A 13,439-nucleotide genomic window follows, 5' to 3' on the forward strand; every position below is an offset into this window, starting at 1 on the left:
TACTCAGCATTTTTATCCTGATATAAACCAAGTGGTACCTGTCCTTTCCCGGGAGCAAATTCAAATGCTTTCTGTAAGCCACGTACATCCATAGGATGCAATAGGGTGTCAGTATTGCCGGTTGGCCATCATCAAATTTTCGATTTTTCTACATGATTGCCACCCGAAATTTTCTGGTGTGTGGAAAGGTCTGAATTTATTTAGAACTGTGTAAACTTATATACAAATATATATAATTGACAAGATGTTAAAACGACAGATCTTTGTGAACCTGCCCTGCAGGTAGGGCGTAAGAATTGTACCTGCTGCCCCCATTGCATGATCGTAAGAGGCGACTAAATTTGGGATCTTATCTTTTCTCTTCTTTCTTAACAACAACTTTCTTCTTCCTAACGTCTCCCTTGACAATGCCTCACTTTTGGCCTTTAGCATCTTCGCTAGCCAAGGCTTCTGATTACGTTACACTACACGAACCCTTGGCGGATATAGTCGTGTTCAAACCGTCGCGCCCTGGAATCCCAGGGCACCCAATCAAATCGCGTTTTACGTTCAGGCTTGGTTTCGCAGTAAACAAAAGTTGCGGCACCCAGTATAGAGATATAATGTCGACTATGTCATGGCATTTTACCTATATAAAGAGACGAACAATCTTTCGCAGTGTTTGATCAATCTACTTAGTCATTGATCACATATCTCATTAAAATGACACAAGCCTCCATGTGTGTTTGTAAACATCTCGGATGAAGTAAATTGGTAACGCTCGTTTTGATTGGTCGACAATTTCATACGTAAAGAGTGGTAATTTTGAATCTCCGCTAGAGGGCCAGAACTGACGCCTATATCCGCCAAGGGTTCGTGTAGTGTAACGTAATCAGAAGCCTTGGCTAGCGACGATGGGCCTTAAGTTGAGCGTTCGCCCCTGTGAGGAAGGCTTTGGGTTCTGTCCCCCTAGCCGAAACATACCAAAGTCTTTAAAAATGGTAGTTGCTGCTCCTGCTTAGCGCTCAGCATACACGGAGTGGGACGACTGGTTCGCCCGTTGTCAGTATAATGTGACCGGGTGGGGTGTGCTGCTGGATGTTTTCGGCAGTATGCTTCAGTGAGGTAGCACTATAAATCGGCAAAAGTTCCGGCCTATCACAAGGAGACTTAACACGAACATACTGCAGCCTCCCAAAACACACATACACACTCACCACAAACATGCATATCGCACGCACGGGAGGCCGTCCTTAAATAACCTTAGCTGTTAATAGGACGTTAAAAAAAATAAACCAAACCAAACCAAACTCTTCCCACCATCAATAACCATTTTTTTCAAACTGGGTATGCTTAATTACCATGTCATGAAGTTGCGTTTATTTCATTTGACTATATTTTACGAGTTATGGCCCTTTGTTTGTTATATTTTGACTCGGTTGGAAAAAGCAAGAACCTTTCAGCTACAATTTCTTTTTGTGATGCGTATAAAGTTTACTTAATATTTATCAAACAATTGAAGAATAATTTGTAAATATTCATCATTTCCAATAATCTTAATGACAAGAAAAGTACGAGCGTATGTTGTTCCATTCTGTCTGGTACACGTTATAGATCTATCAGAGTTACTTAATTTGATTGATAGGGTAGCGATATCAACATGGAGAAGGATAATGGACTTGGAGGGTGCAGGACTTGCGCCCCCTTGTATTAGGTGACGAAACAGACTTGTGTATTAAATGAAACGGAGGAAACTGGGCCTGAAATTGGCATCATTTTCAGAGAATGGACCAAAATGTTCTTCATGTTGCACAACTGTGTTGTATGTAAAATAGTAGGGGTCTATTTGACCGAGAAGTACTTCAAATCAGTTTTTGTAATCATTCATGAATCACGGCCCAATTGCCGTCTGAGTTGGATATTAATCTTTTAATGTAAGACATAAATCAAAATATTGAAGAAACTTGAATAAACTGTAAAATGATTCAATAATCAACACAAAGGTTGCTTATCATTCAACTTTTTAGAATCTTGTTATATTTATGCTATAACATAAAGCTTTCACTTATTTATGTTTTATAATTCCAAAACCCTCATTATGCAAATTAAATTCCACATGAACTTGATAACACAAAATAAGAAAAAATGTATTTAAGATATCAATGATTAATTACATATTACAAAATATGCAAGAAATTGTGATTGCAGGGCACAGTAAAATGTGATGATTTCCATTCTTATATGGTATTCTATATCTTAATAACAAAAAAGTGACGCCATCACCAGTTTATATTATTGCTTTTCCTTGATGTAAGATAATGAAATATATATGATTGACAAATTAGATTCAATTTGTTGTATGAAATATTTGTTTGCTTTCCCTTGCTATCATAGTTTATTTTATATAGATTTACTGGACAATAAGACATATTTCTTACTCCATCCTACTCTTCTCGCCACCTAGCTTATAATACATTCACAGTTATGGAAGTTATTTCTACCATATTTTAAGATTAATTCCTCACACTTGGGAACTTCCCGGAAGATATAATCAACATGCCTGTATAACTCTAATTGACCAGTGTATTGAAAGATTCCCTGAGGCTATACCTGAACTGTCCAGGTAATAAAAGGGTGTCGCACCCGTATCAGCTGGGAAGGGAAGGTGGGAGGGGTTGAATAATAACCAATATATCTCAATGTTTCACCTGCATGATATACACAGAATTTTAATTCCCAAGACTGTCTTTATAACATAAACTAGATGTTAATCATCTTTGACTATAGGTTTAAGGTTTCAGTATCTATCATTTTGTATCGGATTACAAAACTAGCTACATACTGAGCTAGTTACACTTCATTTGCATTAAAACATATTCAATTGTGTAATTAATATATAAGTACAAAAAATCACCTGGGTATGCTAAACTACTCTGGAGGCCGAGAATGCGGATGTAGACAGGGCAGGGTATACCATTATATATACGGCATTGGCATCACTGACGGGCACATCAAACTAATTTATAATTAGCATTCAAAACTTAGAATTACATGCTCATATCAGCTCAGACTTGTGGCGATTTCTTAATCGCTCATTAGAGTGAACATGATTTTCATATAGCACTCTATGGTGTCGATTTCTTAATCGCTCATTAGAGTGAACATGATTTTCATATAGCACTCTTATGTTATATGTTTACACTCCATACTGTGTAGCTACAAAGTATCTATAAAAAAAACACATTCATTCACATGTACAGTTCAAATCAATTTGAAGTGGAATTTTGTTTTTCACTTACATTTTTATTACATCAAATATTCTCCACAATAGTATATGTACCATATACATAACTGCAACTGCATGATACACATGTATGCATATTTAATGTTAATTTATGTTAGTGAGATCTGAATGTATAACTTACTTAATTTTGAAATTGATGATATCAAATCATCAATTTCAAAATTAGAACACTTTATTTTTAATCTGCAGCATCTGTCAGGTGAACATGTAGTTCGAATGCCCAAACTGGATGAACTGTACATGTAGCAGCATTGAAACATATCTTAGTTAGCAAATATGCAAGAGGTTGTGGCTCTAAAAGCTAGAATTAGAGGCAATGTTTTTTTGTGCAAGATCTAGATCTAGACAACATTTCATTTATCCTATTGGGTTTATTTGGTATGGCAACGTTATGACCAATCAGCTAATAAAAATAGAATGATGTCTAAAAACTACGTTAGATATAGGTCGGTTCTTATTTCTATTCAATTTTTCTGTACACTATATTTTCGTGAATTCATTAACAATCTAGATTTGAGATATAAAATTTGCATTTCCAAAAAAAAGACATTTTTTAAATGAAATTCATGTGTATCAGGTGTTTTAATCTAGATTAAAATGTCAAATCATAAAATAATACAAATTAAAGTGTTGATACCCATTTAATAGGCATTTATCACAATGAAATTGAATGAAAACTAGCTGGCTTTGAAAAACGTAGATCTCAAACGGTTTGTTAGCATCAGGCTATTGTGTATATCATTATTACGGGGTGTTATTCTATTCAAAAGGATATATATATATCTTTGCTTGTTTGTAGACAGTATGATTACACAATCAGAAATCATCAATGACAGCGAAGTACCGCTGTAAAATTTCACCACTGACAGTTTCTAACGTTAGTACTGGTATCGATCTGTTCGAGTTCGAAATTCTGCTCAGGCCAATTATAAACGGAAATGTTTTGTTGAATGAGAAAACAATGTCTCACCTGCCTAGTTCACTGTTGGCAAATTCTAATAAAGGTATTATGTATTACTCCAGTATGTTTTTGTTTTAATTTTGACCCAAGGCCAAACAGGTACGTCCGTACACGAAGTGTTGAAAGAAGCCTGCCGCCTAACGGCGTGGAAAAATCCCACGTTAACCGCATCGTTTGCCTTTTTACAACAGCACACATCTCTGAAAATAGCTACCAATATCTAATTATCGCATTGCATAGTATTCTGATCAGGTATATTACGATCACAAAAGAAAGTCTACGACGGTAAACAAGATGAGTGAAATGTCTCGATGAACATACGGGTCACAAGGCAAAACTGACACACAAACCAGCGACCGGGTCAAATGTCCGGATACATTTAAACTGTGATATTCCATTTAATAAAGCAAACACAATAATTAAAAGATATTTCTAATAAAAGCTACACACAAAGTGGCGTAAATTTACACGTTTTTAGCGTTTAAATAAAATAATGAGCAAATAAATTAGGCCACTTATATTTTTTCCGGATTTAATATCCGGGGCGATTCAGTATGTTGTACAAACAAAACTCCATCTAAAAATAGCGCGGACAAACTGGCACTATCGGTAATCTTTCGAAGTCCATATTTACTCGTCAATCTTTCCCATCACTTCAATACTTCTACTTCCTACATCAAATATTTGAATCCAAGGTAACTTGGCGTATTACCGGCAATTTGCAGTGTTGTGTATTAATTACGCAATCGGATTGGGAACCGAAGTGAAGTTACTATAAAGGTCAACCCTACGATAACATACAGTACAGTATGGCTACAGCAGGTTAGATTTAGCTTCGAAATAAACATCAAACACACAAAAATATACAAGAAGGAAATGATGTAATACTGATTTGATTATGACTAATTTATAGGAACCGCATTAACTACAGTAATACTTTCACATCTTCCGTTCAGCAGATGCAAAATTAGTGTGTACTATAATATTGTTCAGAGAGCCCGGTAGAGGGCAGTACCTGTCTTTTTACCACTGCCATTTCCGGTTTTCATAGCAATCCCTATGACTCAGGGTTACCCCTGTGTCAAAAACCCAGTGAATTATATGTCAGAACCTTTTTTAAAGAATCGCACAAATCATTCAGTTTTTGGTCATCTGGCTCATCAATATTTGCCCTCGGATCAAAATTTTCTAGTCGACTCTTGTTTGATGGAATCTCATCGGCAGAAACATATCTGAAGGAAAATCATTTGTATATATGTAAAAAAAAATTGAGATTGTTGTGGTATTTAATTTGTAAATTTGCTCTTTCAATTTTCAAACTGCATTTGTATCCATGATGAAGTGTAATAAGTAATCTTTAATGCAAGGTTTGCTTTTATACTCTTGTACAAAAATAATATAAAAAAAATAATATTTTTATGGTTTGCGTTTTTTTCTAGGTCATGAATACTTGCATGTTCATCACTTTGCTACATGTATAACAGGCAAGACATGTACTTAACTCAAACATCATATATTATCTGTTAAGAGAAACATGATGCACATACTTTGCCTGGACAACACCGAGTCTCTTAATTGGAACTGGACAATCATGCTGCATAGGTTGTTTTTTCCATTGATTTTCTCCATCAGTGCATGACTTTTGTTCAAATGCTTCCATCTCATAAAGAACTGCACTTATATGCCTGCATGCGCCATCAGCCCTAACCAGTAAGGTAGCTTGTTTTGGTCTTAAAATGCCTGTATGTTTTAATATATGTTGTTTTATTGTTATTTACACTGTATGATGATACTGTTCCAAACTTTAATTATATTTAACAAGACAGGAAGAATTAATTAAGGCTGCTATTGTTTAAGTTGTTTAAAAATTGTTGGTTACTGCAATAAATATTCCTTTAAAAGTTATCATTTGAAATTTTGTTTTGTTGTATTGATCCTCTCAATTGCAATCTGCACTCTGTGTAATGCAAATTGTATACTGTACATGTACACTAGTGTATGTGTATATTTGTTTCTGTATAATTAACCTCCAATGTATGTACAGTATGCTACAGCTATATCTCCGTGTTCCTTTCCCAAATAAATCCAAAGGTCATATAATCCCACAGATGTCCTCTGCGTTGGTCTCACTTTTGCCCGGAATAGAGAATATCGACTTTCTCCCAATGGATTGAATTCCACATTTTTCTACGTGACCATCAAAGAAAAGTCATCACAGGACTTGTAGGCTTTTAATTTACGCTTATCATACTCAGCACGTGAACATAAAAGGTAATTAAATAAAAAAAAGAGTAAAGTTTGGTATATTTGACAAATCGTTGGAAAACCCCGGCAGATAAAGAGGGTCTTCTGTAATGCCTATATTTTCGAGTTTGATTCTCAGACTTTATTTTTACAGGTAAATCTAAATTATTGACGGCACAACATAGTTCTATCAAACACTTTTTGTTGATATTGGACACAGTTTTTCCTCTAACTTTCAAAAACTGCTGCAATACATCGATGTTGCTGTTAAGAAAGCTCTCGCAATCAGCCATATTGTTTACCTTCCATATGTCAGATGTCGGACATCACGTGACAAGGCCGCTTGTGTCATACAAATACCGCTTATGCCCTAGCAAACTGGAATACGGTCTATTCATTCCAGATTGACACTGTTCTGTTAGAAAAGAAGTTTTTTCTTAGCGTATTTGTGGATAGTCTAGGGAATATTTGTTTGGTATGTCCTCTGGTACTGTAGCGTTCCTGCCCTGCAGGTACGTTGTAAGAATCGTACCTGCTGCCCCCATTGCATGATATCGTAAGAGGCGACTAAATTTGGGATCTTATCTTTTCTCTTTCTTAACTTTCTTCTTCCTAATGTCTCCCTTGACAATGCCTCGTTTTGGCCTTTGGTTGAGCGTTCGCCCCTGTGAGGAAGGCTTTGGGTTCTGTCCACTAGCCGAGACATACCAGGTTGTATTCGATTCCGCAACTCTACAGTGACTCGGGTTGTGGCTTGCACATGCGCTCTATCTAACAACCCGTGTATCGAATCGAACGGACCGGAAGAGGGTAGAGCGAAAACAACATGGCGGACAGAAACATGGTCATGAGCTTACTACCGGTAATTATTGATGATATCATGGACATAGAAGAAGAACTATCAATTATGGATGAAGAAGAGATCGAAGAACTCGTGTTGGTCAATGTTGGAAGTACAAACCGCAGAATTATCCCAAACGTTATTGGGTTTGCAGAGGAAGTGATACCCCAATACACGGAGACAGACTTCCGACGTGACTTTCGTGTTTGTAAGAATACTTTTGAAAGACTTATTGCTGAGCTTACGCCTGCTATTGAATACACAATACGGGAAAGTGGAAAGGAAGGACTTCCGGTAAGGAAACAACTTCTAGTGTATTTGTGGTACATAAGCAATCAGGACAGTATTAGAGAAATTAGCCGTTTGTTTGTGTGTCAACATCAACCGTCCACAGATGTATTCGACGAGTTTCAAAAGCATTGTGCAGCATGCGCCAGCATATCATTAGGTGGCCAGATTTTGGCACCCAAGGCCTAATATCTGAAGCTATATCTGAGCGTGTTGGTCTTCCTAACGTCGTGGGTTTTATCGATGCAGTGATTTTTTTGGCATTGATTTGGGACCGAATACAGGCCGCTTCCCCTAAAGAAATTTTGCTGTATTTTTCCCATTTTTAGTTCATATTTTCCCAATAAGAAATTGTAAGTTTCCTTGTATGTTAATAAATATGAAGAAATATTGAACATAATACATTTCACATAATGTTTTAACAAGCCAATGCTACAATTGATTAATCATAGCTAAAATATGCATATTTAAAATGATATTAAACCATTGATTTGATGAATTTTTTTGAGCTTGGAAGAAAGTACATTTTTCCCCATATTAAAAAATACAGCTATATTTTCCCAATGGAAAAGGTACAGGCCCCTGTGTAATTAGGATAAGAAAATCACTGCGATGGGACACATATTCGTTTAAGTCAGATTCCCAATGGCGATACCGATTACATCAACCGCAAAGGATATCCATCTATTGTACTGCAGCTGGTTGTAGATGATCAACTTCTCATCACAGACTGTTATGTTGGATGGCCTGGTTCAACACATGATGCCAGAGTGTATCACAATTCACCGTTGCATGACAAACTAGTGAGAAGGGATATTCTTGGACAAGACAACTTTATCATAGGTAAGATTATTGAATTGTTTGGTCTGTTTTAAAATTCTTAAATGTCTTCATCAACAGTTATGGTGTGGTCCTTAAAGTTTAAAGAACCATCATTATGTGGGAAACAATATTGGTCTCTTTGTTTCCTTGCAATTATACAGTGATTGATGATCTAGTCCGAAGGGTTCCGACTACTGCAAATATGGAAATTTACGTGCAGGGTAAATTTACTCTAATTATGCGAATGTTACTTTACTGCGAAAAATTCTCCCACATGAATATCATGTAATGCGCTAAATAAAAATGCGAAGGTACAGTATATGATCGCAAAATTTACCCCCACGCGTATAGTTTACCTATCGAAATCGTGAAATTAACCCCCCACGGTAAATAACCATGTTTACAGTATCTGATCGGCTATATATTAATATCTGAAAATAGATTAATTATAAAGTACACAGTTAATAATAGCATTGTACAAATAAATTTCTGGTGATGGAGCTTATCCACTTTCAACATCATTGATGACACCCTTTAGGGACACTGGAAGATTGACACAGCCACAGAAGCGATATAATCGCATAGTTTCATCTGTACGGCAAAGTGTTGAGAGAGCAATTGGCCATTTGAAGAGCAGGTTCAGAAGGCATCAGAGATGTGTACTGCAGCGACGTAGCCAGTGTATGCGACCTGATCATGTCAGCCTGTGTTTTGCACAATCTTTGCATCCTTTGTGATGATGGAGTGAATGATTATTTTGAGGATACAGTCATTAACAACGTTGTGAATAATTAAATAGAGACACAGCTGCTGGTGTGGCAAAAAGAAATAACCTTGTTGATTTGTTATCTGGACAAGAGTGAATGTTTAATTCAATACATCCAAGAAACTTCATACTCAACTGAGATAGAACCAATTATGCTACATTCTGTTTCAGATTTAATATGTGAAAATAAAGCATTACTGAAATCTGTGAAACATATCTGACATGTATTTTCTGTTTATTTACTATGCATTATGCAATTGCCAATTTGACTCGATATAAATCTACCCCTTTTTAGTCCCCTGCCGTTTGAAAAACGGGGGGACTATAGGTTTACCCTCCGTCCGTCCGTCAGTCCGTCCGTCCGTCTGTCTGTCTGTCACGCAACAGTTGTCCGGACAACTCCTCCTAAAGTACTACTCCGATTTTAATGAAACTTGGTATACATGATCAGTATAACATGTAGTTGTGCATCCCACATTTTTTTTCAGAAAAAATAATTTTCAAAATGGCCGCCGGCTTCTCCGGACAACTCCTCCTAAAGTACTACTCCGATTTTAATGAAACTTGGTATACATGATCAGTATAACATGTAGTTGTGCATCCCACATTTGTTTTTTTCCAAAAAAAATTTTTTCAAAATGGCCGCCATCTTCTCATTGGTTGAGTGGGCAGGCAGGGGACTTGGTATTGCTGTGCAATACTATCCAACCTTGTTATATATGGGCCTTTTGGTTACAACAGAGCACACCTGTGACCTTGAATGTTAGTCAAGGTCAAAGGATTTATTTGAACAAACTTGGCAGCACTTCAAACATACTACAGGCCCAATATCAGGTCCCTGAGCCTCTTGGTTATTGAGAAGAAGTTGTTGAAATGGAAAAGTTGACGCAGACACCGTGCCACGGCATAAGTTCAAAAATTGAGGAAAAAAACACAACCAAGTGTGAAGTATATGGTACACGACGTGCAACAGAGAATTATAAACAACAATCCACATACATTTGTATATTTCAACAAGTTCATATTTATTTAAAAACAAAAATAATGTAAAAATCATCTTCACAAACAGAACAAATTGTTTCTGCTTTTTCAACAATAAAATGATAAACATCCCATTAGAAAATTGGCCATAAAGAACAAAGTAATCAATTTTCTTTAACCTTACACTTTTGGGGGATTACAAGTAATCTGTTTACAATGTCATACATGTAATAATGCCTACCTAGCACAATGAGATAAATAACAAGAGGCCCAAAGGGCCTTAACAGTCACCTGAGATTTGAAATATTTCGGCCAACTAAATTGACCCTTTTTGGCCCCACCCATCAGTCCTAATGGGGTCAGTCTATGAAGAGTATTTGATTCTAACATATACATGTAGTAGATAAGAAGATTTTTGAAATTTCAGTCAATTTGACCCTTTTTGGCCCCGCCCACCAGCCCCTGGGGGTCAACTAGGGCCAACATGTACATAACATCAAACTGTAATCCCATGAGGATAATTTGAACCAAGTTAGAATGAATTCCAATACAAATCCAACAAATAATAGTCAAAAATGAGATTTCCCTATATAAACTATAGTAAAGTTTACCCCCTCCCCAGGGGCAAACGTGAGACTCCAGGGTCATGAAATTCACAATTTTGGTAAAGCACCTTAAGACCCTTCTATCTATGAAGAGTATTTGATTCTACCATATCTGAGAGTAGGAAAGAAGATTTTTGAAATTTTAGTCAATTTGACCCTTTTTGGCCCCGGCCAACAGCCCCTGGGGGTCAACCAGGGCCAACATGTACATACCATCAAAGTGTCATCCCATGCTGATAATTTGATACAAGTTAGAATGAATTCCAATACAAATCCAACAAATAATAGTCAAAAATGTGATTTCCCTATATAAACTATAGTAAAGTTTACCCCCCTCCCCAGGGGCAAACGTGAGACCCCAGGGTCATGAAATTCACAATTTTGGTAAAGCACCATAAGACCTCTTCATCTATGCAGAGTATTTGATTCTAACATATCTGAGAGTATAGAGAAAGATTTTTGAAATTTCAGTCAATTTGACCCTTTTTGGCCCGGTCAACTAGGGCCAACATGTACATAACATCAAACTGTAATCCAATGCTGATAATTTGAACCAAGTTAGTATGAATTCCAATACAAATCCAACAAATAATAGTCAAAAATGTGATTTCCCTATATAAACTATAGTAAAGTTTACCCCCTCCCCAGGGGCAAACGTGAGAACCCAGGGTCATGAAATTCACAATTTTGGTAAAGCACCTGAAGAGCCTTCCATCTATGAAGAGTATTTGATTCTAACATATCTGAGAGTAGAGAAGAAGATTTTTGAAATTTCAGTCAATTTGACCCTTTTTGGCCCCGCCCACCAGCCCCTGGGGGTCAACCAGGGCCAACATGTACATAACTTCAAACTGTAATCCCATGCTGATAATTTGAACCAAGTTAGAATGAATTCCAATAGAAATCCAACAAATAATAGTCAAAAATGTGATTTCCCTATATAAACTATAGTAAAGTTTACCCCCTCCCCAGGGGCAAACGTGAGACCCCAGGGTCATGAAATTCACAATTTTGGTAAAGCACCTTAAGACCTTCCATCTATGAAGAGTATTTGATTCTACCATATCTGAGAGTAGAGGAGAAGATTTTTGAAATTTCAGTCAATTTGACCCTTTTTGGCCCCGCCCACCAGCCCCTGGGGGTCAACCAGGGCCAACATGTACATACCATCAAACTGTCATCCCATGCTGATAATTTGATACAAGTTAGAATGAATTCCAATAGAAATCCAACAAATAATAGTCAAAAATGTGATTTCCCTATATAAACTATAGTAAAGTTTACCCCCTCCCCAGGGGCAAATATGAGACCCCAGGGTCATGAAATTCACAATTTTGGTAAAGCACCTTAAGACCCTTCCATCTATGAAGAGTATTTGATTCTATCATATCTGAGAGTAGAGAAGAAGATTTTTGAAGTTTTAGTCAATTTGACCCTTTTTGGTCCCACCCCTCAGGCCCCTGGGGGCTGGGGACCATATAATTCACAATTTTGGTTGACCTTCAGCCATAGAAACTTTCTGCCAAATTTCATTGAATTTTGTTAAGTGGTTTTGCAGAAGAAGTCGAAAATGTAAAAAGTTTACGGACGCACGACGGACGACGGACGACGACGGACAAAAGGCGATTAGAATAGGTCACTTGAGACTTCGTCTCAGGTGACCTAAAAATGTAGGTACACCAGGAATAAAATAAAATGTAAAAAAAAAACTACATAAAAAGTGTAGTAAATGCAACAAATATTTTTGTGAATTGAACAAAAACATCAAAACTCACCATAAAATAAAACAAATCACATACCTTGTACTTTATGTAAATAATATCATAATGACTTTCAAATGACTAGAATGTCCATTTAACACATATACATGGAAATTAAAATTTGTATTAAAGTAGATTGCAATCTGGTCATAAAGGACACATCCATTATTGTCTGCAGACACCCATACCTGTGCTTACTGGAAGAAGGTGCTAAGCGCATCTTTAGTTATGCCAGTAGGGCACTGCCAACTATATGAACTTCTGTCACAACACAGCATTTTTGCAGGGATGGTGTCTATGATACTGTGGCCAAATGTAACTTGGCCTACAAGTTCATTTAGTAGTTTTGCCCACCAAATCTTGTCCTCCTCCTCTGCGACAAGGACAGATCCAACAATAAATCTTAAAGATGGAATGTTTTTCAAAATCAATAATACTTGAGCTGGTGCGAGGCATGAGGTATGGGTTTGTGAGTATGCCGTCAACAATGGTAATCTAGCTAGATAACTGGCCAGCGGATTCATACATGACAAAACCTCTATTCCAACAAACTATTCTTTTCAATTTTTGAAGGGCTCCTAATTCGATAGCCTCACATATTTTGGCAATGGTTGCAAGGTGTTGGGATTTATAAAACTTGTTGAAAAAATCCTTATTTATTTTCAATACCACGAGACCTTCCATTTCTAACAGTGTTTCTATAAGATCATCATCTGCCATAACATGTAAATGACCAGCTCTGGTATCTCTACAGCGAAGATGACTGCCTCCGATATATCTACTGTGAAGATGACCAGCTCTGGTATCTCTACAGCGAAGATGACTGCCTCCGATATATCTACTGTGAAGATGACCAGCTCTGGTATCTCTACAGCGAAGATGACTGCC

General features: G+C 36.9%; 2 protein-coding genes across 2 annotated transcripts; both read left to right on the top strand.

Moving 5' to 3' along the window:
• Positions 1-7,141: 7,141 nt before the first annotated feature.
• On the top strand, positions 7,142-7,864 carry LOC117341142. Its single transcript, XM_033902987.1, has one exon. The coding sequence runs from the start codon at positions 7,315-7,317 to the stop codon at positions 7,804-7,806; it is 492 nt and encodes a 163-aa protein (XP_033758878.1). The 5' UTR covers positions 7,142-7,314; the 3' UTR covers positions 7,807-7,864.
• A 361-nt stretch (positions 7,865-8,225) lies between these two features.
• On the top strand, positions 8,226-9,421 carry LOC117341347 (putative nuclease HARBI1; the record flags this gene model as incomplete). The annotated part of the gene is made up of 2 exons (XM_033903205.1): positions 8,226-8,460; positions 8,932-9,421. Coding segments are annotated over 2 exons (480 nt in total), but the record flags the coding sequence as incomplete, so codon positions are not given.
• Positions 9,422-13,439: the final 4,018 nt, after the last annotated feature.

Source organism: Pecten maximus, chromosome 13, assembly GCF_902652985.1.
Source record: "Pecten maximus chromosome 13, xPecMax1.1, whole genome shotgun sequence".
Classification (NCBI taxonomy): domain Eukaryota; kingdom Metazoa; phylum Mollusca; class Bivalvia; order Pectinida; family Pectinidae; genus Pecten; species Pecten maximus.

Bases quoted from the DNA above. Each gene is read 5' to 3' on its own strand.
- LOC117341142 (XM_033902987.1), top strand. From the start codon at position 7,315: ATGGCGGACAGAAACATGGTCATGAGCTTACTACCGGTAATTATTGAT.